The 26,258-nt window shown below is 52.0% G+C and overlaps 1 protein-coding gene and 1 long non-coding RNA gene across 4 annotated transcripts; one reads left to right on the top strand and one right to left on the bottom strand.

The window, feature by feature from the left end:
- The first annotated feature begins 10 nt into the window (after positions 1–10).
- LOC106005075 lies at positions 11–7,969 on the top strand. The gene is made up of 3 exons (XR_001178231.2): positions 11–128; positions 260–463; positions 7,741–7,969. It is a non-coding gene; the product is annotated as an uncharacterized LOC106005075 (long non-coding RNA).
- Positions 2,047–26,258, bottom strand: ARAP3 (ArfGAP with RhoGAP domain, ankyrin repeat and PH domain 3). Of its 3 annotated transcripts, none has more exons than XM_013052366.2 (33): positions 26,148–26,258; positions 24,008–24,516; positions 23,829–23,890; positions 23,612–23,723; positions 19,758–19,958; positions 19,530–19,599; positions 19,162–19,282; positions 18,879–19,063; positions 18,672–18,778; positions 18,215–18,414; positions 18,036–18,121; positions 17,715–17,897; positions 17,436–17,571; positions 16,704–16,820; positions 16,126–16,273; positions 15,915–16,017; positions 13,840–14,059; positions 13,073–13,136; positions 12,412–12,575; positions 10,358–10,570; positions 9,972–10,077; positions 8,381–8,528; positions 7,963–8,031; positions 7,162–7,236; positions 6,947–7,061; positions 5,166–5,294; positions 4,947–5,080; positions 4,630–4,712; positions 4,288–4,323; positions 4,090–4,153; positions 3,864–4,001; positions 3,620–3,658; positions 2,047–3,087 (listed from the first exon to the last, which is right to left on the bottom strand). In XM_013052366.2, the coding sequence occupies exons 2-33, from the start codon at positions 24,295–24,297 to the stop codon at positions 2,611–2,613; spliced, it is 4,395 nt and encodes a 1,464-aa protein (XP_012907820.1). In that variant the 5' UTR covers positions 24,298–24,516; positions 26,148–26,258; the 3' UTR covers positions 2,047–2,610. The 3 variants fall into 3 exon arrangements, with proteins under 3 accessions (XP_012907820.1, XP_004744817.1, XP_044931294.1); XM_004744760.3 differs by having other exon boundaries at positions 24,008–24,548; positions 26,148–26,233; XM_045075359.1 differs by lacking the exons at positions 3,620–3,658; positions 26,148–26,258 and having other exon boundaries at positions 24,008–24,548.

Below are 26,258 nucleotides of genomic sequence, written 5' to 3'. Positions count from 1 at the left end.
CTGGTCCGGCTACGCGCAGGGCTGCGAAGCGCGAAGGTGCCGCGGAGAAACCAAAGAAACTTCTGTTGGTGCTGCGACGGCCCCGGAAAGGGTCGGGACCGCCGAGTGGACGCGGCGTCCGCTGCGCGGTAGGGGAACCCCAAGTTTCTGAGTCAAGACGCCTGGGTTCTATTTCTAGTGGAGCCACTGACTCAGCCCATTATTACTACGAATCACTCATTTACATATGCAGATCTCTGGTCCTCTTGTCTTCCCTCAGGCGCGAAGGGTGACGCCTGAAGAGGAGGAACTCAATTTGTGACCAATTTGTCATTGGATGCCTGAGCAAAGATGCTTCTGACAAGGGGAACAGGGCTGCTCTCCGACCGACCTTTCCCAAATTCCCACAGAACTGGAAAAGCCAGTGAGTGTTGATGAGAAGATTGCCCGGAGCCAGGAGGAAGCCAGTCCCAGAGGAAGAAAGGTATGTCAGGGGCCAGTGGAAACTAAATGATACCAGTGAATGGATGTAATTAGGGAGATGGGTGTAAGGCCTGGCGCCCCAGGAAGCCCTGTCACCATTAGGGTCTGCTTTTCGGGCTCTCTGCCCCAGGTTCTACCAGCGCAATCCCTACTTTCTGAGGATCCCCACACCCTTTCTTCATTCCCCTCACCTATCCCTGGCCCACACCCCGACTTGGAAAAGCAGTTATCTGTGGCCCCAAACCCCGGATTCACGTTTCCAACAGCCCATTGACACCTCCAACTTGTAGATCTAACAAGTACCTCAAATTTTTAAATCTGCTCTTTCTACCTGATCCTTCTCCAGTTATCTTCCCCAGACAAAACACTAAATGGTACCTCTCTTCATCTGGTTAGGAAAGTCTGAAACCCAGAGTCATTGTACCCTTTCTCCTATCCCACATTCCTTCCATCAGCAAGTCCTGTAGGTTCTATTTCTGAAAGATCTCTTATTAATCACCTTTCTTCAATTTCCAAAACCACCAACCTAGTCCAAGCCCCAGTATCAGTCGCCTGTCTAATATCTGGTCTCTCATTCCCCACCCCCACCACCTCAATAATCCACTGCTCACAAAACAGCCAGAGTGATTGATTTTTTTTTAAAAAAGGAAATAAGATCCCATCACTCTCTCCCTTCAAACTACTCAATTGCTTCAGAATAAAATCCAAACACCCTAGCATGGCCTATAAGGCTGTGCATTATTGGGCTCCTGCCGGTCTTTCCCCCTTTAGCCCATACTCTTCTCTGTCTCCCCACTCACTGTGCTTCAGCCACTCCAGCCTCCTTTCTGTTTCCCCAACAGGCCAAGCTTCTTCCCACTGCAGAGCCTTCATGCCTGACACTTTCCCTCTTCTTCTGGAGTGCTCCTTCTCTCAGTACTTCACATGTCTGGCTTCTTTAACTCTCCACAGCAGCCTTCCCCATCTTCCCAGCCTAAAGGCCATCACCACAGGCACATCGCTTTGGTTTGATTTCTTCACAACACTGCATTAATTTGTGTATTTTCTGTTCCCCCGCTAGAGTGGGAGCTCCATAAAAGCAAGACCCATCTTTTTTTTTTTTTTTTTTTTTTTAACATCTTATTTGCTTGGGGAGCCTGGGTGGTTCAGTCAGATAAGATCTGCCTTCAGTTCAGGGCATGATCCCAGGGTCCTGGGATCGAACCCCACATCAGGCTCGCTACTCAGTGGGAAGGCTGCTTCTCCCTCTTCCTCTGACTTTTCCCTCTGCTTGTTCTCTGTCTCAAATAAATAAATAAAATCTTTAGAAAAAAGGTTTTTTATTTGACACAGAGAGAGAGAGCGCGCGTGTGAGCACACGAGCAGGGGGAACAGCAGAGAGAGAGGGAGAAAAAGGCTCCACAGGGAGCCCAATTCGGGGCTGCAGGGCTCAAACCCAGGACCCTGGGATTATGACCTGAGCCAAACGCTTAACCAACTGAGCCACCCAGACAAACTTTATCCTGAAGACCTGACACCTAATTAGGTGCTCAATACATATTTGTTGAATGAATGAATGAATGAATGAAGTAAACAATAATAGCCTTCTGGTTCCAAGATTTATTAACAGTGACACATCCTTTTTGGCTCCTCTTCACCCCAGCTCCCAACCCCAATCAACCTCTACCCTCTAGGTCTTCAGCATAGTACCCAAATGTAGGAATTGGGGTTAAATAGACTTGGAGATCATTCAGCTTTCTGGCTTCCAAATCTTTTTTTTTTTCTTTAGTGCAGTAAAAACTATTCATTTCAAACCCCAAACCTCTTACAGAACTCCTGCATATCATATATATATAAAGCAGGAGTTCCCTCAACTTGTTGAGGGAAGTTATGTGGGGCTTACAGCTCTAAGAAACAGTTAGATGTTCCCTGGCTCCTTATTTCAGTGACTTCATGGTACATATAAGTGAATGGAGGTTCAGTGAGGGGCCATAGTCTGACCCTATCTAGGCAGGAGAGTCCAGAGCCCTCAATCCTGTGCTCGTTCCATAGCACCACACTGGCTTCTGGAGCCTTTCCAGCCAGAGCAGAGGAGGCTCCCGGCAGTGTCTGCCATGTGAGAACTTGGGTCTTCTGGCTACCCTCCCCTTCAGACTACTCGTCTGAGGGTCATGTGAGGGGCTGGCTGGAGGGTGAACTGGAAGGTTGGGTGGGAAAGTCAGGTGTTTGTGTCAGAAGGCCATTGGAGTTGGGGGACTGGGGGCTGGAGGGCTGCGGGGGGCTGCCCAGGCCTATGGCAGTCTCTCCTTTCCTCAGGATGAGGCTGCTAAGCTCCTGGAGCAGCTGCTCCTCTAGGGACCCATGTGCCTGGGGGCTGCTCTTTGAAGGGGGGCCAGGAGGGGGCTCAGGTGGCCTCTGCTCTGGGCCCAGGCCACCTGCCTTGGGAAAAGGGGGTTTGTCAAAGGACCTCTGGCTGATGAGAGGGGTCTCTGGGTTGGCTGTCTTCTCTCTCATCGTGGAGAAGGAGGTAGAGGAGTCCTTGGTCAGCTCAGGAAAGGCCCCCACTTCTTCATACACCGGCTCCTCATAGACAGGCTCCTCCAGTTCCTCCTGCTCCTCCACAGATCCCTGGGATGACTTCATTGGCTGGATGGGAATGGGGCAGCATGATGCAGGCACAGAGTTAGAGTTCCTGGGTTAGTAATTGTTAACATTTATTGAGCCCTTCCTCTGGGCCAGATGCAGTAAAGTACTTTTCATGTGTGCTATCAAACCAATTCTGTACAATGGGTTACACTGCTGGTGAGTGAAGCGAGGTACAGAGGGGTGAAGTAAGTTGCCCAAGATTGCACAGTGAGTAAATGGAAGAACTGAGGCTTCAGCCCAGGTCTATCTGACTCCAAGATGTATTCACTTAACAACTTTCCTTCTGTTTCTCAGAGCCTGTGACCACTTTCCCTTTTCCTTATCATATCCTCCCATGCCTCATTTTCCTCATTCCTTCTGGCCCCTCACAATACTCTCTCTCTGTCTCATGCACACACACACACACACACACACATGCAAAAACACACACAGATGGCCCTGCATCGAACAAATACAGAGGGCACATGGATTCAGGCAGCACAGAGGAACACAGGGCCGAGGGGCACAAAGCTGAGACAGGTACAGTACTCACAAAGAACATGGACAGGGTCCTCCGGTTGTGAAGTCGCCTCTGGGCACAGGTGGGATGGGGATGAGGGGAGGGAGAGACACAGAGACACAGTGAGGTCTGGCAACAGAAGGCAAGGGTGGGGTATGGGGACACAGAGAAGGCAGAGGCAGGCACCAGACAGGCAGGCACACCACTCCCACCTGCAGGGCAGCAAGGACACAGGCAGGATTCAGGAGGGCATAGCAGCAGGCCAGGGGGACCTCACCAGGGTCTGGTTGGCAGAGAGGAGGGTGGCCCCACTGTCATCTCCTCTGATGGGCAGCAAAGGCATGGTGCCAAACTTCTGACGGGCAAGGTCAGAGGAGGAATGGCGTCGTAAGACCACTGGCTGCTGGTCATCGTGCTGCAGGGAGAGTAAGGAGTTGGCACAGTGGGCGTGGGACTACAGCTAGGACCTCTGACCTCACCCTCAGCTTTTTTCATCCCCTCACCTGGGCTTTGAGGATGCTGGTGGTCCAGTCCCACATCTCATCCTCATTAGTGCAGGACAGGTATCTGGGGATGGTCAGAGGGGAATTAGCTGGAGAGGAGGGGTTGTAGCTATAGCAATGGAGAATAGAAAAAGTAGAGAGGAAGAGGACAGGGTGCAGGGCTGGGCCAGGGTAGAAGCCAGGCCGAGAGGTACTCACAGCTGCATCTTCTCCAGTATCAGTGTGAAGCCCCACCTAGGAGCCAAAAGACAAAAGAGATGGGCAATTAGAAAGGCCAGAAGAGGGGGGCATCTGGGCGGCTCAGTGGGCTAAAGCCTCTGCCTTCAGCTCAGGTCATCATCCCAGGGTCCTGGGATCAAGCCCTGCATCGGGCTCTCTGTTTGGCGGGGAGCCTGCCTCCCCCTTTGTCTCTCTGCCTACTTGTGATTTCTGTCAAATAAATAAAATCTTAAAAAAAAAAAAAAGAAAGAAAGAAAGAGAAATGCCGGAAGAGTGATGGCAGGAAGGTCCTAGAAATGTGGGCTGGGGAAGAAAACTCACGGTGTTGGAGGCTTAAACTTCTTTCGGATTCCCAGGTAGACTTTGGAACCTTCCAAGGGCCACTCTCGTTCTGGTTTAGAGCTCTGAGAACAAGAAGGCAGTCAGTGAGGTCAAGAGGTGAGAGAAGGATTACAGTCAGTCAGGTCAAGAAGTCATGGAAGCACTGGGGTTATGTGCTCACAGGATCACAGAGGTCAAAGAACCAGGGCAGCACTGAGATGGATAAGCACACAGGCTATGGAGCAAGAAGGTTGATGCAGGCATAGCTGCTCCTCAGGGGCTTCCAGCATCCATCCCCGCTCCCCCCAGCACCTCACCTTCTTTTCCTTGAGCAGCAGCAAGCAGTGGCCGCGCAGCAGAAAGAACCTCTCCTGGAAGCGGTTGCCTAGTAAACGGGGCGGCTCCTCCCGACACCGCAACAGACCCACCCTCGGGCTCTCGCGCCGGATACCTAGGCACGAACAGATGATACTCATAGGAGGGTCCTGGGGGAGAGGCGTGGGGGTGGGGGTGCTGGGCTGAAGGAGGAGGTTCACCTGTGAAGAGGCAGCCAGCCTGGGCCAAGGAGACTTTTCTCAAGAGCAAGGAGGCTGAACAGGGTTCTGGCAGCTGGCACCATTGAAGGGCCTGCTCTAGGACCCTCTCCTTGGGGTGAAGTGGCCGCTCTGAGGAGTAAAGTAGGAGCAGGTATCAACCAGAATATCCATCCATGCCCTGGACCTCCAGCTCCTTTCCACCAGTCACTTTCGTGTGTCCATTCCACAGCCCAGCCACAGGTATTTATTTAAGAGCCAGCCCTCTGCCAGGCATTGCTGGCCCTAGGGATATAATGGTTAGCACAGAACCCACAGCAGCAAAGTGAGTGAGCAGACAGTATACAGGTAAGTAGACCAAAAATTTGCAAATAATTAAATGCTTTGAAAGAAACAATAAGAAGCTGAGAGAGAGGAGGAGGACAGCTACTGGGACAGAGTGATGACCGGGCAAGGTCTTGGAGAAGGGGGCATTTGAAGCTGAGATTGGGACCTGGAGGAGGAAGAAGAACAAACCATGCTAAAATCAGGGGAAGAAGATTTCAGGCAGGACGCCGCTCCAGAATAAAGGCTCTTTGTCAAGAAAGATGTGTTTGAAAAACAGCTGGCATGGCTCAAGCACCAAGAATGAATTATGTGAGATGAGGTCCGAGAAATAGGCAAGGGCCAGACAGTCAGGGTCTGTGGACCATAATAAGGAATTTGAATTCTATTTGAAGTTCAGTGGGAAGCCATTGGAAGGTAATGGCATGATCTGATTTATGTTTGAAATGCATGTTGACCACTGTGTGGAAAATGGAATGTTGGGAGGCAAGACGGAAATGCAGGCCAGCTATTCCTTTTCTGGGGTTAGTGGTTAATGTTGGGTGCAGAAAGCTAGTGGTGACTTCACCCTGGCTGGTGGTAATGGCGGAAATGGGTAGAAGCAACAGATTCTAATAGAATCAGCAGGACTCGTTGGTTGGATTAGGTGGGAAGTTGAAGGAAAGGGAGGACAATCAGGTTTCTGGTCTTGATAACTGGGTGAATAGAGGGGCCACTGACTGAGTTGGGGAAAACTAGGAAATGGCCTAGGCTTTTTGTTAGGTGAAAAGGTCATCTTTTCACCTAACTCAACTGGGAATCGAGTTCAGTCTCGCATGTTTAAAATTAGACATGCTTGGGGGGCACCTGGGTGGCTTAGTGGGTTAAGCCTCTGCCTTCGGCTCAGGTCATGATCTCAGGGTCCTGGGATTGAGCCCCGCAACGGGCTCTCTACTTAGCGGGGAGCCTGCTTCCCCCTCTCTCTCTCTGCCTGCCTCTCTGCCTACTTGTGATCTCTCTGTCAAATAAATAAATAAAATCTTAAAAAAAAATTAGAGATGCTTGGGGTGCCTGCGTGGCTCAGTCGGTTAGGCATCCAAGTCTTGATTTCAGCTCCGGTCATGATCCAGAGAATCCAGCTTATCATCAGCATTTAAAGCCACTGGAATGGATGAGTCATCCAAGGAGAAATGAAGATAGGGAAAGGAAAAGGTCTGGGGTTGAATTCTGGGTCCTTCCAATATTCGGAATGTAGGCAAAGGAGGAAGAAAAGCCTTCTTTGGGGAGGAAGGGAAACCTAGGACTTGTGGGGTCCACACAAGTCAAGAAAAAAGAGAGTACTGAGAAAGAGGGAGTGGTCAACAGTGGGGAATGTCCCTGCATGTGCACAAGGACAGTGTCACTGTATTTGGTAACCCAGAAAGCATTGGTAACTTTGACCCCCCATCACACATGCAAGCACACACGCATGGCAGGCTCACCGAGTTCCCCGTGCTCACGGATCTCAAACGTCATCCACAAGTCCATCCCAGCCTCTGTCCCGCGCATCTCCAATACCTGGTTGGTTAGCTCCTCAGCAGTCAGTGTTGGAGACACCTGGGGTCAGAGCAAGAGCAGAGGACCCATGCCAGTCAGTCCACTGACCCAGCCCCCCCCCCAATCCTCTCATCTCCCCTCCTGTCCCCTCAGGACTGACCTTCAGGGTGACACAGTTGTCTGGAAGCTGCTGTTCTATATAAACCTCCATGATGAGGTCTCCAGCCTGGGACAGCTGAGAGGAAGGCATAATGAAGTCAGGAGGACAGAAGAGGATGTAAAAAATCAAGATCAGAGGACTCCCTCTGTTGCCTCCTAAGCTCTTATCTCCACCTACCCACCCCTGCCGCCCTGGGCACAAAAGTCTCCTCCTCCTACCCCTCATCCCCAGTGTGGCTCAGGCCCTTAAAAGGGAGAACCCAAGGAGAGGTAGAACAGCATCTTCAGGCTGTGTGGGTACTTCCCAAGGCAGTGCAGCATATGCTTAGAAGGACAGGTCTAAGGTCTCTGGGTTCCAACTCTGACATTCGATACAGTAGGACTTTGAATAAGGGACCCTCAAGGCTCCTGTTTCTTTATTTGAAAAAAATGGTATTGTCTGCCTCATGGAGTTGTGTGACGCTACGGCAAGATCACAGGTGCTTGGAAGATAAGTGCTTAGCTGTTTGCTATCGTATTTACTGCTGTTATGCTCACCACTTTGTCTACCTCAGCTAACTCTTCCTTGGATCTCTTACAGGCGGAACCCAAGTATGCTGCCATCATTTTGCAATGAAGGATCCTCATGGTGGAATAAATAGAGCCAATCCTAAACCAAACCCCTCTCCCCAAAGCACTCCCTTTCTTGGATTTCCCCTGTGTCTCAGAAAGCTGAGGGCCAATGTCCAGCAGCAGAATGGCACCTTCCTATCTTGAAAGCCCCTTCCGTCCCACTCATGAGTCTAAGGGCAGGACAGGTTACCTGTACATCTTTCCAGGTGGTGATAAGACTGACCTCCAAGTCAATCTGAGCTACCTGGTCAGAGTCAATCTGTGGAAGAGCCAAAAAGGAGCATGTGTATTGTGGGACAGGTGGGGGCGGGAGGGAGGAGGCCGGGTTGGGGGGGACTGAGGGGTGAGGGGGCAGGGTGCTAGGAAAAGAGGGAAACAGGAAGAGTTTGTAAGACCAGAAGACCTGTATGAGAGCATTAGAGGCAAGAAGAGCTAAAAACCAAGGGGGCAAGGGCACTTGGAGTAAGGTTATGGGATGGAGGGGTCCAGGCCAATGGGAGGTGATTCTTGATGCAGAGGGCCTTAGAGCTCTGGGCTGGGGGTTTTGCGGGGGCCGAGGATCCAGATTCCAGGAAAAAGGACTGTAGTCAGGGGTAAGGAGAGCTTACATCAAAGACAGAGACGTAGCCGTCGATGAGTTCCTGCAGCACCCGCACCTCATGCTCCCCCCGCCCGTCCGTCTGGAACACACTGGGTGCGAACAGCAGGGCCAGGTTCCGCGTGCACATCTGGTTTAGAGCGGCACACTTTTGTACCCTGCAGAGCGGTGCAACACGGGTCATAAGGGATGCAGCTTGAGCTCACCTGTTTGCCCATGCAGCCATTCATTCAGGAAATCCTTAGAGTCAGTATGCTAAGTCCTGGGCTAAACACTTGGGATGCAGTTGAAAGACACAACACTGGCCTCAAGGAGATCCCAGTGTAAGGCAGAGACAGGTGAGGAATGGGTGATTATAACTCTGGTATGGGGCAACAAACTTTTTTTGGAAAGGGACATATAGTAAATATTTTAGGCTTGTGGGTCATACATTCTTTGGTCCAGTTTGTCAGTTCCACTGTTGTAGAACGAGAGGCTACAGACACTACATGAGTGAATGGGTGTGCCTTCACACTTTGTGTACAGACTTTATTTATTTTAAGGATTTGTTTACTTATTTGAGAGAGAGAGCTAGCGCACAGTGGGGAGGGGCAGAGGGAGATGAAGAGAGAGAGAATCTCAAGCAGACTCCCCCTTGAGCAGGGAGTCCGATGCAGAGCTCAATCTCACGTCCCTGATATCATGACCTGAGCTGAAATCAAGAGTCAGGTGCTTAACCAACAAAGTGGCCCAGAAACTGTACAAAACTTTACTTAGAAAAACAGACAGTTGGATGGATATAGCGCATGCACCATAGTTGGCCTATCCCTGTAATAGAGAGTAATCCGTACAACACAGCCAGGGTTCACCTTGGAATCCCTTAAAGACCTGTCTCCCCAATAGGCTGATCAAGGTAGATCTGCATCTTATTGTTCTTTGTGTCTCCTACCTCCAGCTCTTTGCCTGGTATGAATAATAGAACAAAATAACATTGGTTGCTCACCATTTCTGAATGCTTACTACCTACATGCCAGGAGATGTAGTAAGATTTTTATAAGGATTATCTCATTTAACTCCCATCATCTAGGAGGTGGACACTATGCATTATGCCATCTTCCTTTTTTTTTTTTTTTTAAGATTTTATTTATTTGTCAGAGAGAGAGAGGGAGAGAGAGCAAGCACAGGCAGACAGAATGGTAGGCAGAGACAGAGGGAGAAGCAGGCTCCCTGCCGAGCAAGGAGCCCAATGTGGGACTCGATCCCAGGATGCCGGGATCATGACCTGAGCCGAAGGCAGCTGCCCAACCAACTGAGCCACCCAGGCATCCCGCCATCTTACTTTTATAAATGAGGAAACTAAGGCTTAGAAAGTGCAAATAACTTACCCAAAGTCACACACTAGAATGGTGGAGCCAGAGTACAGCCTAGATCTGCTTGACCCCAAAAAGTCCACACTCAGAACCTTTGTGCTATGACACTTTCACTTAACTGTTTGCAGTTCACTTAACTGACACTTCACTTAATGAATAAATGTGAGGCAGTGGGAGTAGGGTGGTGGAAGGAGTCGGACAGCGGTGATAAAGGGTCAGTGAGGAGCCTGCAGGGGGTCTGGCCATACTGACCGATAGAGATGCCCAATGAGGGTAGCAAGCGTGCGGCGGTTGACCTGGGGCAAGCAGCCAATTACTTCTTTGTATTTCTCCAGGCGCTGATTCTTCTGGGGTAGCTCTGGGATGGAGTTGGGGGTGGTGGTGGAGAGGATCAGGGAAGGGAGCAAGGAGGGAATTTTAGAGAAACAACCCCAGAATGGATGTCTCTCTGCCCTCTTCCCACCTTGACCTAAGCTGTGTCCCTGAGTGATCCTGGGGAGTGAGAATGAGGGAGGGGAGCAATGGGGAAGAAGGCTGCCAAATCCCACAAAAGAGCCTCAGGGATTTGATGGGGGCGGGTGGAGTTCCAGGTCACCCCTTGGTCGCCTGCGAGGAGTTCTTAGGGATCTTGGGAGTACCAGCAGCCTCCCTCCAGCGAGGCAACAGCCGTGCAGAGGTCACAGGGTCATCGAGCTCTCGAAAGAAGCGTTTGAGTGTATCAGTGACATCTTCCACAAAGTGCTCTCCTGGCCGGAGCTTCACTGACCGGGCATCCCGCCGGAATTCAGCCAGGAGCCGAAGGCTACGGGCACGGGCACCTCCTTTCCGGTATATGCCCTCCAGCTGGAGCCCTGAGAACAGCCAGCATCTCCACTCACCCACTGAGCATCTCTGCTCACCACTGCCCAGAGACCCAACTACCCACCCAGTATCCAGTATCTGTGATCCTCCCACCCGCCACTGACATGCTGTATCATTATTGGGGTAAGGGGCCCAGAGAGGAGGAAGTCTGCCTCCAGGATATTGATTCTCAAGACCCTGCTTAAGTCCTGCTCAGAAGGTTCTTCCCTAACCATGACATTCCACCTAGCCTCCATCGCTCTCTGTCTCCTCACTGTTTTGATTCTGAGATAGCACTCCCAAATTACATTACAGTTGATCCTCCCTATTCACAAATTCCACATTGTGAATTCATCTACTTGCTAAAATTTATTGTAACCCCCATATCAATACTTAGTGCACTTTTCCAGTCATTTGTGAACATGCACCGAGTGGAGAAGAATTTGATTTGCCTGTTGGATATATTCCCAGCTAAGCTCTCATATGGTAAACAAGTGTAGTTTTCAAGGTATATATATAGAATCACATTTTTTGCATTCTTCTGCTTTTTTTGGTTGGTTTCACTATTTAAAATGGCCCCCAAGTGAAGTGCTGAAGGGCTGTGTAGTGTTGCTAAGCGCAGGAAGGCTGTGTGTGCCTTATGGAGAGAATATGTGAATCAGATAAGCTTTGCCCCTGTGTGAGTTACACTGCTGCTGGCTATGAGTTCAAAGTTAACAGATCACAAGTATATGTTAAATAAAGTGTCTTTAAACAGAAACACACTTCAAACGAGTTTTACGTGTTGATCATTTGATTAAAGGTAACCAGAGATTCCCAGGAACCTGACTCTGTATTTCCACTGGGGCAATGATTTAGGATTCACTAATTCAGTGTTTGCAGTAACTTCGTAGAACAAAACTACCGTGAATAATGAGCACTGACTGTATTTCTCTTACTTATCACCCATCTCTCGCACTAGTCCCTGAGCTTCCAGAACCTTCCCTCTTCACTGCTATATCTCCAGTGTCTGGCACACGGGAGCCGCTCAGTAAGCATCTGCTGAATGAAGAACGGCAGTGTGGGTATGAACACCCATATTCTTCTTTTGAACATGAGGGAGACTGAGAGTCAACAGGATCTAGGGAGTGGGGAAGTCACTGCCTGAGGCTACTGCCAAGGTATGGAGAATGTCTCTAGCCACCAACTCTCCACTCTCCCTGCTATCTGTAGTTCATAGATGTGCCTTTTTTGCCCTTTACTGCCTTTCTTGGTTTTCTATGAATTTTCCTTCTCAAGAGTCCAGACTTCTAAAAAGGAGGTTTGCTAAGAAGCTAGATTCTACTTAGTCCTTCCTTGGGCAGGAGAAAAAAGGCAAAGGTCAAAAAGTCACAAAGAATTCTGGGAACCACTTTCAGAGCTGATCCTTTATGCCTGGAAAAACTCCTGCATGGACTAATTCTGCTCAGACCTTCAAGTGTTTTGCTGCACAGCTTGGCTCTTGCCTTGTAGCTGCCCTCTCTTTGTTACATGGCCCTCTAGTCCTATTTCAGTGCTCCTCTTCCTTCACACCCATGCCCCCACCAACAACTACCTTAGAACACTGACTAGCTGCCAGGTGCTGCACTAAAAGCTTTCCATATGTTATCTTACTATCACAGCTATACTAGAAAATGAGGACTGTTAGTAGCCCCATTCTACGGATGGGGGAGCTGAGGCTCAGGCAGGTAAAGCAGCTTGCCAAAAGAGATACAGTGGATTGCTGTTAGGCTGTAGTCTCTGGAGACAAAGCTCTTACAGGCAGACCACACCCTCTGGCTGTGCCCATGTCCCCCATCCCCTGCTGGCTCAGTATTGGCCAGTACCCACTCACCGTGTTGGGTGACAAAACTGATGCAGGCATCCACAATGATGGGGATGTCACCCCGGCTCATCTGCTGCTCCTGCAGTGCTGTGCCGCCCCCACCAGCTGCCCCCTCAATGGCTGTGTTCCATGCTGAGAAATCCAGCCGGCCCTCCCCCTGCAGATACAGGGTCCTGAGACCAGAGATGCCTGAGTCAGAGCCAGCTCCAGAGGGTCCTTTAAACTAAGAGGCCCGGGATCACAAGGACCAGACCTCCCAGAGCCACCAGCAGGGGGCAGCAACATTCAAACCAGATGGGGTCCCTGAAGGTGAAATTTTCTTTTCTTTTTTTTTTTTTTAAGGTTTTCCTCTTTTTAAAAAAAAAAAAGATTTAATCTATTTATTTGAGAGAGAGGGAGAAAGAGAGCATGCACATGCGGGGGACGGGGGGGCAGAGGGAGAGGGACAAGTGGATCCCTGTAGAGTACAGAGACCCCACGCATGGCTCAATTCCAGGACCCCAAGACCAAGACACAAAAGCAAGTCAGACTCCCAACGGACTGAACCACCCAGGTGCCCAGTAGGCAGGCAAATTTGAGGAAGTGGGCATGGTCCAGCAGACCAGGGTAGAGGGTTGGGGCTGGGCTCTTGAGAAAGGGATGTGGGGTCAAGGATAGGGGTAACACTTACCTTCCTGTCTCTACCAGGACCAAATGCTCCTTCTTGTCTGGGGTGTCAGCTGCTGAAACCACACCTGGAGAAGAATCATCAGACATTATCATCAAAATTTCTTCATCTTCTTGACCAATAAGTCACTAAGTATTCAAGGTATCTTGATGCCAGACTAGGAGTCTTCAAAGAATGTTGCATTAAATCCTATAAGTTACATACTATTATCCCCATTTTACAGGTGACACATTAAAGCTCAGAGACATTAAGTTTCTTGTCTCTTTACTTGTTATAAAATGGAAAATCTAGGCTTGAACTCAGGTCTCTTTTCTCTAAAGCCCTCCGATATTATCCCACACTGTTCCTCTTTGAGGAAGAAGTGAAAGTATCCAGTCTCCTCTCCTAGTCCCCAACCAGCAAGCAACTCCAAGTAATACTAACAGTAACATTAATAACATATAACACTTATTAAACACTAATAAGATGCCTTCTGCCAGGCTCTTTGGTAAGTGTTTTAAATGCATTGCTTTATTTGAAACTTAACAACTCTTGTATCGTGCCCATTGTAAAGATGCGGAGACTAAGGCACATAAAGGTTAAGTAACTTGTCCAAGGTCACATAGCTAGGAAGTGATGGAGATGGGGTTCTGTATCTGGGCAGTCTGACTCCAGAGCTTATGCCCGAATCCACTATGTTCTGCTCTTTCCCATAGTGACCCCAAACAGATGAATGTTCACTGCCCCCTACTCCACGGCCACCTTTCATCCCCGTCCCCACCCCTGCTCACTGATTTCCTGTAGCCGCCGCAGATGCACCATGTCCTCAGGGGCTGGAGGGCCAGGGCCCGATGCTGGACACAGGAAGAGGAGATCACCACGAAGAAGTCCGAACCCTGACAGCCAGAGGCCAGGGGCCAAGGCTGAATGGGTGGGAGAGCGCAGCCACAGGCGGCCCAGCCGCAGCAGCCCGGGGCCCAACAGCTGGTGGCAGCTCAGCGGGGAGAACCACTGTGAGGCAAGAGGAGGACATGGGGAACAAAGAGGGTGAGGAAAGAGACAAGACATAGGGGAGAGAAATAAGAGTGAGAAGGATAGGGAATGATATGAAGAGAAAGCAAAAGAAAGAGAGGAATGAAAAGGGATTGGAGAGAGCAGAAAAAAGACCCAAGGAGACAGGAGATGGATGGAGAAAGGAAAGAAATTCAGTTCAATTTAATTTGCTCTAGTGAACACAGGGCATCATCCTGTCCTTTGCAGGGTATTGGGGCCAGAAGGAATAGGGAGCCAAAATGCTATAACTGAAGAGTCACAATGCCCTGGGAAATCCCAGCATCCTAAGGGGCCGGAGAGGCTTCATAGAGAAACAAGGGTCTGAGGTGGTCCCGAAGGAGTGCTTTCCCAACCACCTGTGGGGAAGGAACACGGGGTTCTTCTTTTTGTTGTTATTGTTCAAAATTCCAATCTGTTACTAACCAGAACTTTCATTTGAAAAAAGAAAAAAAAAAAGAAGAAGAAAGAAAGAACTACTAGCAAAGTGAAATGAAAAAAGAAATGTAAAATATAAGCCCCCACTTTAAGAAATTAGATTCTACACCTAAAATCACTTTGTTCCACTGCTAAGAAAGATTTGGAACGCTCCCTCTCAAGTTCTGTTCTTATTCTGCCAGAGGCCATGACAAAGAATGAGCCAGTGCGGTGTCCCAGGCTGCAGACTGCGCTTTGGGTAGCACGGCCTTTAAGGATGAGCTACGTTTTTGGAAGTGCAGCTGACAATCAGAGGAGATAGCCTGGAGGCCACAAGGGCCATGACACAGCCCTGAAAGGACACACAGACCACTTCTTGGCTGGCAGGAGTTCTATTCCTCTAAGCAGAGTGGGGGAGAGTGGGGTCAGAGGCCAGAGAGCAGGTGAGCATTTCCCACAGAGGAGTGTCACGGGCTGCAGAGCCGACCAGGTAAGGCCAGGAGGAGGCCCTTGGGCTTTGGTAATGGGAAGTCACTAGGCACCCCACAGTGTGGCTGCTCAGAAGACTGGCAGAGGTGGTGCAGTGGCAGCCACAAGGGATTAAGGAGGAAGTGCAATCCCGCCAGGGCACACAGCCTTCTGCCAGGCTGTCGGGAGGCAGTGTGACGAGCTGAGGGTAGAGCAGGGCTGAGAGAGAAACTGGGTAGGGATGGGAGCGACTGGCATCCTCATCACCCACAGATGGAGGGCCTGTGTGCGCCAGGCAGCAAGGGCCTCACATGTTACTTAATCCTCGACCCCGAGGGGTATGTCTTGTATACCCACTCTATCCCTGTAGAAAAGCTCATGAGGCTGAAAGTTGAAGGACTCAGATCCCAGCATGTCTGATTCTAGGGTGTGAATGTTTAACTCCAGAGAGAGGGTGCAAGACAGAGAGACTGGCTTGCCTGGGAATGGAGATGCTGGGCATGTAAATGCAGCCTTCCCTCTGGACTGGAAGAATTTGAGGGAGGGGGAAGAAGGAGTTAGAGGCAGCCTTTCCTTGGGCAGAGGCCCTGCACAGTCAGGTTTGGGCCATGACCTTTGGAGACAGAGGTCTATTTTCGATGTTGGGCTCTGCTGCCTCCTAGCTCTGTGACCTTGACCAAATGACTTCATAACCTCAGTGACTCTGTTTCCCTATACGTCAAATATTGATAATCCTTTCATCTGAGGGTTGCTGTGAGAGTTAAATGAGATATTGAGTGGGTAGAACCTCACACTGGTCATAGCACAGCAGTTAATCTTAGTTGTCAATGGACAGTGGTGGGAGTGGTTATAGGAACAAGAGAGGGCAGAATGGGGGCAGCTGGGGACAGGAAAACCACGAACTGTCGGGGAGGGTTCTTGGCTGGCTCACCTTGCCCACAGCACTGGTCCAGGCCTCCAGACTGTCAGCTCCATCTGTGCCAAAATGCTGGATCCTTCCCCCGGTTAGGATGAGCTCAAAGGAAAAGGGGAATCTAGAGAGAAAGTGAGGTCAAGGAGGAGAAAGGGGACCAATACGGGGCTGGCAGGCTCAGGATCGGGAAGGCCAAAGTGGGGGTGCAGGGAGCGCCGGGTGCAGTTACCTGTCGAGGTCACCTGGGTCTGTGGGTGGGGGACTCACACCCAAACATACAACATCCTGGGGCTGGATGAGGCTGAGGGGTTCAGGGCTGCTTTCTGATGCAAACATTTCCAGAGCCGCTCTCAGCACACACCATAGTCTGGGGGGAGCTAAGAAGGAGGCTGATGGTCAACAGGCAAAGCCCCTCTGTCCCTACTATGATAATTCCCATTTGCCAGACAATCATGCCATACCCTCTGCCTACGTATGATCTCATGTGATCTTCACAATTCTATGAGGTAGGCATCACTTTCAATTCTCTTTTGCCCATGGGGAAACTGAGGCCCAGAGTTTGAGTAGCTTGCCCAAAGCACACAAAAAGGAGGTAGCAGAAATATGATTTGGCCCAGGCAGTCTGACTTCACAGCACAGGCTCTCAGCTCTCACCCAGTGCTGCCACTGAGTATGGTCCCCCTGTTATTCCCAGCACCCAGCCCATGCCAGGACGTGGCCCTGCTTGCCCTTCCCAGCCCTCTGTGGTACACTTTTGCTCATCCCAGTTTCTGCCCCATCTCCTCCCACCCTCGGCTCCCCTCTCACCATCCCGGCCCCTGCGAGGAGGTGGTGGTCCAGCTTTGTTGCTGATGGGACCACAGTACAGGAAGCTGCTGTAAGTGGCGGGCACCACCACCTCATTGTATACACCAGGGGAAGGGTCTGCAAGGGGAAGAAGTTGTCAGTTCAGGTGATGGCCTGAGCCCCCTGGGGAAAAGGATCAGATTGAGGAAGACAGTGGGACCTGATTCCACTGGCAGCATGGCCAAGTCAAGCCCAGTGGAGCCAGACTCCTCACCTCCCACATTAGAAAAGAGGGTAACAGGAAGTGAGACTCCAGCCCTTGCCCATTCTTGTCCCCACCAGTGAGCCCACCAGCCACTCAGCCCAGGGGTAGGGGCCTCTGAGCGTGGACCATCCTGTAAGTGTCTCAGCCCCTCTGCCCTAACCACTGGAGGAAAGCCTCTTTAGATGACCACTTCTATCATCAGACTTCTCCCAGGGAGATGAGACCTCGCTTATGGATTCACCTTGTCAGGGGTAGACCAGCACTAACACCTCAAATGTCCAAATCCACCCCAGGCAGTGGCCACCATTGGGCATTGCATGACATCAGGAAATAGACCTTAGGGGATCTAGAAGTTTGGGAAACTGCCCAGACTGGGCTATTGTGATGGCCTGAGGAAGAGGATATTTGGGGCTTCCTGGAACAATCAAGGCACAAGTCAGGGCTGAGAATTCTTGGAGGGTGAAAAAGGGGACCCTTGTGGGAATTACCTGGGAGCTGGAGACCGGGGAAGCTGCCATCGAGGGCTGCGGGGGACCAGGGCTCCTCGCCCTCAGAGGCCTCAACACAGAGGAGCTGGGTCATGTTCTTCAGCAGGTTGGGTCCTGCCACAGCGGCACACAGTGCCTGCAGAGGGGAAGGGCCTCTGTCAGTGCCAAGACCCAACCTGAGAGCATGGGGACAGTCATCCAGTCATCAAAAACAGCCCCTACCACCCCAAGTCTAGGCATTTTAACTTAGAGACTACCCTCCTCCCCATCAGCTCCTACCTGGAGAAGCTGACTATGATCTGGATACTGAGGGTGGGGCTTCCGGTAGAGACCCAGGCGGTACTTCCGAGAGATGAACTCTCCCCGGGGGCCAGGGCTTGTGTCTGGATGCAGCCCCTCACCTAGGGGTAGTGCCCCTGCCCAGAAGCGGTTGGCACGATCATTTCCCAGGACAATGAACAACTGCAGGATGACAAGGGGCAGAGGCAAGTAAGAGGAACTCAAGGGTCTCAGACATTTCTGCCCCCAAGCTGGGCCCAAGGCCTTTTTGGGATGCTCTTCTTCCCTCTTCCCCACTTTCTCCCTCTTCAGACTCCTCACCTGCACTATTTCATTACTCCAAACACTTGTGTCCAGCTTCAGGCTCTGTACCTTGGAGATCCCAGAACCCAGGGCCCGGTGCTGACCTGTTAGGGTATGGAGGGTATGTGGCACGGATGCTTAGAGGCCCCCGACCTAGGCCCCCCACCACTGTTTCAGCCAAAGGCCCCAGCCCTCACCTGCGCACTGCTTGCAGATGACCACCCCCAGGTTGACAGCAGCCCAGTCTGGGCGGGAGGCCCCACAGTCCGCACAGTGCCGGTTTGCCCGATTGGACCAGATTTTCTCAGCCACCTCGTAGTCAGACAGGGTCTCGGTTACTGCTTCCTGCAGAGCGGCCGCCCAGCTCTGCCGAGCCCCCCCAGACTCGGCTGTGAAGCTGAGGGGTGGACAGCCAGTCTGTGGGCATGGAGACCCCCTCCAACCTGTCCCATCCCACTGGCCATTCCTGCAGGAGCCACCACTGGCCACAGCTGGGCCAGTCTAGACCCTCCTGAGACCTTGACCCTGTTCACTGGACTCCTGTGAGAGCACACCCACTGACATCCTACTGAAGAGGCCTCAGTCCTCTGCCCACCCTGTGCCGCCTGCCCAAGTCTCTCCCCCAGCCCTGCCTCCTGCCAGTCTGGGCCCCACCTGAAGCAGCGATGTGGGGTGAGCAGATCAAAGCTGCGGCTCTTGGTCTCCCGGACACTGCAGCCTTGCAGTTCAATGAAGCAGATCCCGATGCCCGAAGAAAAAGCCTGGTGGGGATGGGGGGGAAGGTGCAGCATTGGAGCAGGGACAGTGAGGTGCCAGAATGGATTAGGCCAGGCTCCTTGGCCCCGGCCCGGCCCTTCTGACCTGCTCACTCTTGTACAGCGCCAGCTCTCCAGGGCTCAAAGCAGCAAAAACCTTGGCCTTGTGTCCTCGAAGCTCCAGCATGCCTGTGCGGAGGGGTCGGGGTGGCTGAGGGGGCCGGGGGTTGCCCAGGAGGCGCTGCTCCCTCAGGCAGGATTGCAGAGTGGAACACCATGTGTCCCGCTGGGCTGGTAGGGGACAGAGAGGCCGGTGAGCCAGCAGGCCGTGTCCTCACACGGCCTTCTTGCCCCAACCCGGGGGGCACACAGCAGGCCCCGATTCTCACCCTCGCTCTCTGTGCGAAACACAAATACCCTCTGGCCAGTGATGACCTGGAACTTGTTGTCCTTGCTGCTGCGGGTCATCTCGATGGCAGTGAGAGGGATCACCCCCTTGGGGAAGGGATCCTACAGAGACAGTCCAGGGACACAGAGGGACAGAAACTCAGCCATGTGTGCTGACCTGGGAGTCGGCACCCACTTTTTTAATGAGGTCAGCTCTCATGTCACAGGCAGTGGGATACGGCCGCTAGGTTAGCTACTTTAGATGCTGACATCAGTCATATTGTACCCCCGCATCACGGGCTCCCCATCCTCCTGTCCTCAGCCCCCACCCTTTTCCTAGCCCCGACCCAGCCTCTCGCCAGACCCTGACCTTGTCACTGCCGAAGTACATGAGACTCCTTCCGTTGAACTGCACAAAGCGCCTCTGGAAAACGTAGTTTCTGGGGACAGGAGGGGCCAAGATGAGTGAGCGGTGGAGGCTGTATCCTGGGGGGCTCCTAGGGTCTGGGAGCACTGGAGACCTGACCCCCACCCCACCCCAGCCTCACCCTTCCCTCTCCTCCCTCCCCTCCCTCCTTTTCCCTCCCTAGCAGCCCACCCCTGAGGGGAGAGCTTGTCTAGCCAGCCACTGAGAAGGGGTGAGGGGCGGTCTGCTGTGGAGGAGAAGCTGGCATAGGGTGAAATGAGGTCATCGTTGGTTTCCACGTCCAGGGTGGGCAATGAGAGGTTGGAATCCCCAGGCAGCTCAAGGCTGGCATAGCCCGCATCCTCCCGTGCCTCCAGATCCTGCCGGCTGAGCCTTAATATGGGGCAAGACAGAGAAACACACGTTAGACCCAGTTCCCCGGCCATCCTCACCTGCGGTGCTTCGTACGATGCCTGGCAGGTCCTGGAAATACGGAGTTTGGGAATGCAAAAGATTAGCCTAGAGTTTCTTCCCTGAGCACACTTAGATTTTTGGTTAGAGCAATTTCAGTCCCTCTCCTCTGCCATTAGTATTACTTGGTAGAAAACGTGGGGAAGGGCTGCATATCTCACTCTCTGTCACAGATGCTGGTATCTGATCAAGAAGTCTTCTCAGTCCTTTCTCCAAAAAGGGATTGACCTTCCCTCCCTGGACCAAGTTCTGGCCGATTCTCAGTAGGGTGCTGTGAACTACCTGACTGGTCACTTGCTTCCTCTCAGGGCCTCCCTCCAACACCTGTTTTTCTACCAGCCCCAGAATGCTCTTTTAAAAATGCAAGTGACATCATTTCACTCCCTCCTGCATGAAATCCTGCAATAACTTCCCATTTGCAATTAGGATAAATCCAAATTCCTCACCACAGGCTGCAAGATCTTGTACAATGAGACCCTCGGCCAATCCCCTGCCCTCTTGTTGCATCACCCTAGCCTTTGCTTTCTACCGTTCAGCCACATTCTCTTCTCTTTCAGAATCTTTGCACATGCGGCTGCCTCTGCCTAGAACATGCGTCCCCAGTCTGCTTTTCCCCATCTTTTAGGTCTTTGCTTACACCATCTTCCCAGAAAGTCCTCTATTATTCTGTCACTTTCCAGTAGTCCTTACCTCAGTAGCACAAAATCACTTGCAAAACCTTAAAATACGGGTATGTGGGCCCCCTACTAGACCCCTGAGTTTGATCTGGGAGTGGGGCCCAGGCATTTCTAGCTCTGAAAGTTCCCCCAGCTATAGCACAGCTAAGGTTGAGAACCACCTCTCTACCCTCTTTGTTTTCTACTTCACTGAGAAATTGAAGCAATCAGACAAGAACCCCACAGATTCCCAGTGTCAAATTTACCAAGTTCACACATACTTTGCATTTCTTCTGCCACCATCATAAACATCCCTGTCTGAAGCCAGTCCCTCCTCTGAGCACTGTCCTCTCACCTACGCAAGGACATTGCTCCAGACTTTCTCCCCTTTCTGTCCCCTACAGCAGCTAATTTTCCCTCCCTCCCAGATCCCTCTCTCCCAGTCCACCTATAAACATATATAACAGTCCATCGTACAAAAATCATTTCCTGGCTTCATTTCCACTATCGACAACCACTCAACTCTGCCCTTCTCTGCAGAAAAACTCCTCAAAAATGTTGTTTATACATTCCAACTTCTTCTGTTACCTCCTGAGACCATTCTGAGGCAGCTTTCACCTCTACCCCTTATCAAGGTCCTCAGTGACCTCCATGTTGTCAATGCCAGAGGCCAATTCTCAGTCCTCATCTTCCTTGATCTCGGCAGCATTGGATACCAGCGACCTCCCCCTCTTCCTTTCTTCCCTTAGCTCCTAGGATGCCACATTCTCCCAGTTTTCCTTTTCCTTCACCAGCCATTCCTTTTCAGTCTGTTTTGCTGGTTCTTCCTCTTCTCCCAAACCTCTTGATAATGGAGTGTGCCAGGACTCTGATCTTGGCCCTCTGCTCTAGCGACATGCACTCACAGCTACATACACTGACCTAGAGGCTGACAACCCACAAATCTAGATCTCCAGTTCAGACCTCTCCCCTGAACTCCAGACTTGGATATCCAAGGGCCTATTTGTTATCTCTTCTCAGGCTTGTAACATATACCTCAAATTCAGCACGCCCAAAATGGAACTCCTGATTTCCTCCCAACCCCTGGCTTCGTACACCGTCTTCCCCATTTCAGAGTAGAGCAATCCCAGGAACTTTCAGTTGCTCAAATGGCGCTATCCAACAGAACTCAATGTGAGAACCACACAAGTGATTTTCGATTTTCTAGCAGCCACATTAAAAAATAAAAAGAAACAAGTGAAAATAATTGTAATAATATATTTTATTTAATCCAACATACCCAAAATATTAACATTTTATTATATCATCTGTATAAAAAGTAAGATCATTTATGTCTACTTCTGTTACACACACACACAGTATTACTTTGTTCATACTAAGTCTCTGAAATTTGGTAGTTGTAGAGTTCCAATGCATCTTACTCCAGACTAGCCGCATTTCATGTATTCAGTAATCACATGTGGCTAGTGGCTACCACGCTGGACAGGGTAGGCTCAGTCTGAAACCTCTGAAGCAATTCTTGACTGCTCTTTTTCCTCACACCCCAACTCCTTAGGACAGTTTGCCTTCAAAATATAACCCAAATCTAGCCACTTCTCACCATCTTCACTACTGTGACACTCGCTGGAAGTGTCACCTAGATTACGGGAGCCACCTCCTCACTTTGGTCTCTCTGCTTCTGCTTTTGCCCCCTACAGACCATTCCCAACACAGCGACCAGAGGGGTTCTTAAAATGTAAGGCAAAACCCTCCCAAAGGCTTCCCTTTCACTTTGAGTCAAAGCGAAAGTCCTTACAAGGTCCTACCTTTGGCCCCTTTGACCTCTGTGTCGTCATCTTTTTCCTGCTCTGGCCACTCTGCCCCAGCCCTGCTGGCTTTGTCACCATTCTTGGGTCCCCCTGAAAGTCTCTATTCTGGCCACTGTCCCTTGCCTTGGGACACTCTTCTCCCAGATACTATCACAACTAACTCTTTCACCCTCTTCATTTTGCTCAAATAACAATCTGGCAATTCTTTTTTTTTTTTTTAAGATTTTATTTATTTATTTGACAGAGAGAGAGATCACAAGTAGGCAGAGAGGCAGGCAGAGAGAGAGGGGGAAGCAGGTTCTGAGCAGACAGCCCGATCCCAGGGGCTTGATCCCAGAATACTGAGATCATGACCTGACCTGAGGCAGAGACTTAACCCACTGAGCCACCCAGGCGCCCGTACTCTGGCAATTCTTAATGAAGAACTGCAGGGTGTATCCCCCTCAGTCCATCCCGGCCTTCTTACCCAGCTCTATTTTTTTCCATCGCATTCACCATCTTTTAACATATGAAATAACTTACTTTTTGTTTCTATTTTTATTTGACTATCTGCCCACAGGGGCTGGGATTTCTGATCTATCCCAAGTATCTACAATATCTCGCATGCAGTATGTGCTCAGTAAAGATGCCTTAAGTAAAAGCATGAAGGGGTACCTGGTTGGCTCAGTCATTGAGCATCTGCCTTTGGCACAGGTCATGATCCTGGGGTCCTGGGATTGAGCCGCATCAGGCTCTCTGCTCTATGGGAGGCCTACGTCTCCCTCTCTCTCCACTTCCTATTGTGCTCCCTCTCTCGCTATCTCTCCATCAAATAAATAAATAAAATCTTAAAAAACAAAAATATAACAACAAAAGCATGAAAACCACTTCTCCCTATTTTAAGTCATATATTCATTTGTTTGTCTGCTTGCTTCCTTTCCTGTCTGGCCCACTGAATCATAAGCTGCCTGAGGAGGAGACTGGGTCTTTCCTAATCCTGCTGTATCTAGAGTACCCGGCTGGCACACAGTGGACACGCAACACACACTTAATGAATAATGGGTACACAGCCACCGCCAACTGCTCCTCAAGCATCCCTCTTCCTGCCATCACCACCCTACTGACCACTCACCTTTGTTCAGCCCTGTCCTGACAGACATCTCTGCCTTCTCTCCTGTCCGCGGGCCCTGGGGCGCCCACAGGCTGGACACCATAGTACAGGCAGCCAGGGTCCATGATGTGTACTGGCAGTGAGAGGAATGGGGGAGACAGGGAAGAGGTCAGATGGGAGTGTGTGCAGTCCTGAAGGGCCTTGTTCCTCTCCCCCAAATCCATGCTAACCCACCTACCTGTGCCTGCTGTGGGCCTGAGGGCAGGGGTAGGGGCAGCCGCCTGGGAGCTATCTGGGGCCCTGAGGGAAGAGGTCTTAGTGATCATTAAGGGAGAGAGGAGACAGGACTAGCCCTCATGTCCTGCTCCTCCCGGCCCCCACCCAGCACTGGCTCCCAAGGAAGCCAACCCCACTCACATGTCCTGAGCTGTCTGGGCCCCGCCTCTTAAGTCCAGGCCAAAGTAGATGGCGTTGGGCATCATCTCCATAGTATTCAAGGCTGAAATTTGCTCAGAGGAGGAGGTGGGGAGAAGCGGGGACTTGGGGCTGGACTCTGGGCTCCTGGACACTTCGGGTCTCCAGAGGGCTGGGCTCACTCCAGGCCTTTGGGTGGCAGTAGGGCCACTAAGCCCACCAAATACCGTCCTGGGCTTAGGCACAGGCTTGGGGGGCTGGGCTTGGGGCGCTAGGCTAGGGGATGGCTCCATGGCACTGTCCGACTGGGGATCCAGGGAGCTCTCTGCAGCACCTGCCTGCAGCAGGCGCAGAATGCGTTTCCGGTGCCCTGTGGCGTTGATGCCCAACTGCCTCAGCTCGTCGTGGCCCAGGCCCCGGGCTGCAGCTGCCGTGGCCAGGCCATGCCTCCGGAACGTGTCTGCATACTGCTCCAGGTGCACCGTGGCCAGCCACACAGCGATGTCCAGGTCCTGAGGGGCAGCCATGGGGGCTCAGGCCATTGCTGGGGGGAGCGGCAGGGTGAAGGGAGGGCTCAGGTTGAGATTCCCCCTCCCTGTCCCAAAGTCTGAGGTCTGGACGGGGTGGGTACCAGACTTCAGTCTTCCTCCAAAGAAAAATAACCAGTGGCCGGCAATCTGGAGGAAGAGCCATCCCAGAAATCAGACGGGGCTTTCTTATTATAGGAGAAGTCCTTTGTGTGCAGGTGAGGACACTGAGGCCCAGAGAAGGGAAGAGGCTTGCCCCAGGCTCACAAGGAGCTGGTGGAAGTGTTGACCTCCAAGCTCCTGCCCCACCTAGGTCTGCCTCTGCTTGCCTGCACACTCAACCAGGTAAGCACAGGGCAAGAGGAGAGAAGCCTGCAGGGCAAAATGAAGTGGGACGGTGGGGAGGAGGGGCCCCATGATGTGGTATAAGTGGGGACAGGGGCAGCTGTAGCATGGCAGAAGGAAGGAGGAAGGAGGTGCAGCTCCCACTCCTCCTGGTTTCCAGAACCGAGGTCCAGGCTCTCGGCCATCCTAAACCTGGTCATTCCCAGTTCCTCCTCCCCTTCCACCTATTGTCTCTGCTCAGACTTCCTTCCTGTCCCTCCGGCCCTGGCCGCCCCCACATCCTGTCTGCCTTGGTCAGGCTGCCCAGAGAGCCCTAAGTCCCCCAGCAAGTAGGGTCCTGGCCCGAGGCAGAGACCACTTGGAGTGAAGCTAGGGTGGAGAATGGGGTCAGAGAGAGGCAGACAGGAAGCCAGGGGTACTCCAGGGTCTTCCCTCTCCACCAACCTGCAACATGTTCACACATGTGTATGCACATGTGAGCACCCTCCTGTAGGGACTCAGAAGTGCGAAATGACATCCGTCTGCCTCTGCTTTCTCCAAGTCTTCCTCTCCAGAACCTTCCCGTTCCCTGCACCTGCCCTTGAGCTCAGGTCTCTGAGGCTCTGTCCCATTCTGCCAAACTGCCCCTGACCCTGGTCTATTCTCTGGACTCGACTCAAATTCTGTCTCCCTGAAGTGTTCTCTCTGCCTGTCCCTGTCTCTACAGCACTACATCTGTCCCCACTTCTACCTAAATCCATCTTCGTTCCTCTCCTTCTTTTGCTCTGTATCATTAAGCCTCTCCTTGCCTCAGTCTCCAATTGTAACTAGACCTTTAGATGTACGTGAATCCAGGCTTCTGTCTCTCCGCCTCTGCCTGTTAGGCTCCCTCCCTGTTGCTCTCTGTGGAGTCCTGACTAGGACGGCCTGTCGCTCCCAGCATCAGTTCTGGCCTCTCTGCCTCTCTGCGGTCGGGCCCCATCCCCAAGCTTGTTAGGGCCTGACTCAGAGCCCAGTTTCCCAGTGACTCAGACCCATCCGAGGGCACGGGACCGGGAACCGAGAGGTGCGCTGGGGCAGCAGTGGCGGGGGCGGGCCGGGCAGCACCGGGCTGTGCGGACTGAGACAGGGGAGGGGGCAAAGAGGGAGGGGGCAGAGGCCGGGCCACCGGAGGGAGGGGCGGGTCGCGGCGGGGAGGGGGCAGGGGAGGGCCGCCGGCGCGGAGGGAGCCCTCGAGGAGGGGACGGGGAGGAGTCTGGGAAGCAGGGGCCCGTGGACGCGGGGGTCCTCACCTCACTACGCGGCCGCCGTCTGCTCCCAGTGCCTGTTGCGCCGTCCGACTCTCGGGCCGCGCCGCGCCGGCCCCGCCTCCCCTCAGCCCTCCCTCGACGGGCCGGGCCCCG

This window comes from Mustela putorius, unplaced genomic scaffold (genome assembly GCF_011764305.1).
Source record: "Mustela putorius furo isolate JIRA1106 unplaced genomic scaffold, ASM1176430v1.1 tig00000145_pilon_pilon_pilon, whole genome shotgun sequence".
Lineage (NCBI taxonomy): Eukaryota > Metazoa > Chordata > Mammalia > Carnivora > Mustelidae > Mustela > Mustela putorius.
Note: the sequence above shows the minus strand (reverse complement) of the source record. Positions and strands in the feature narration are given on the sequence as shown.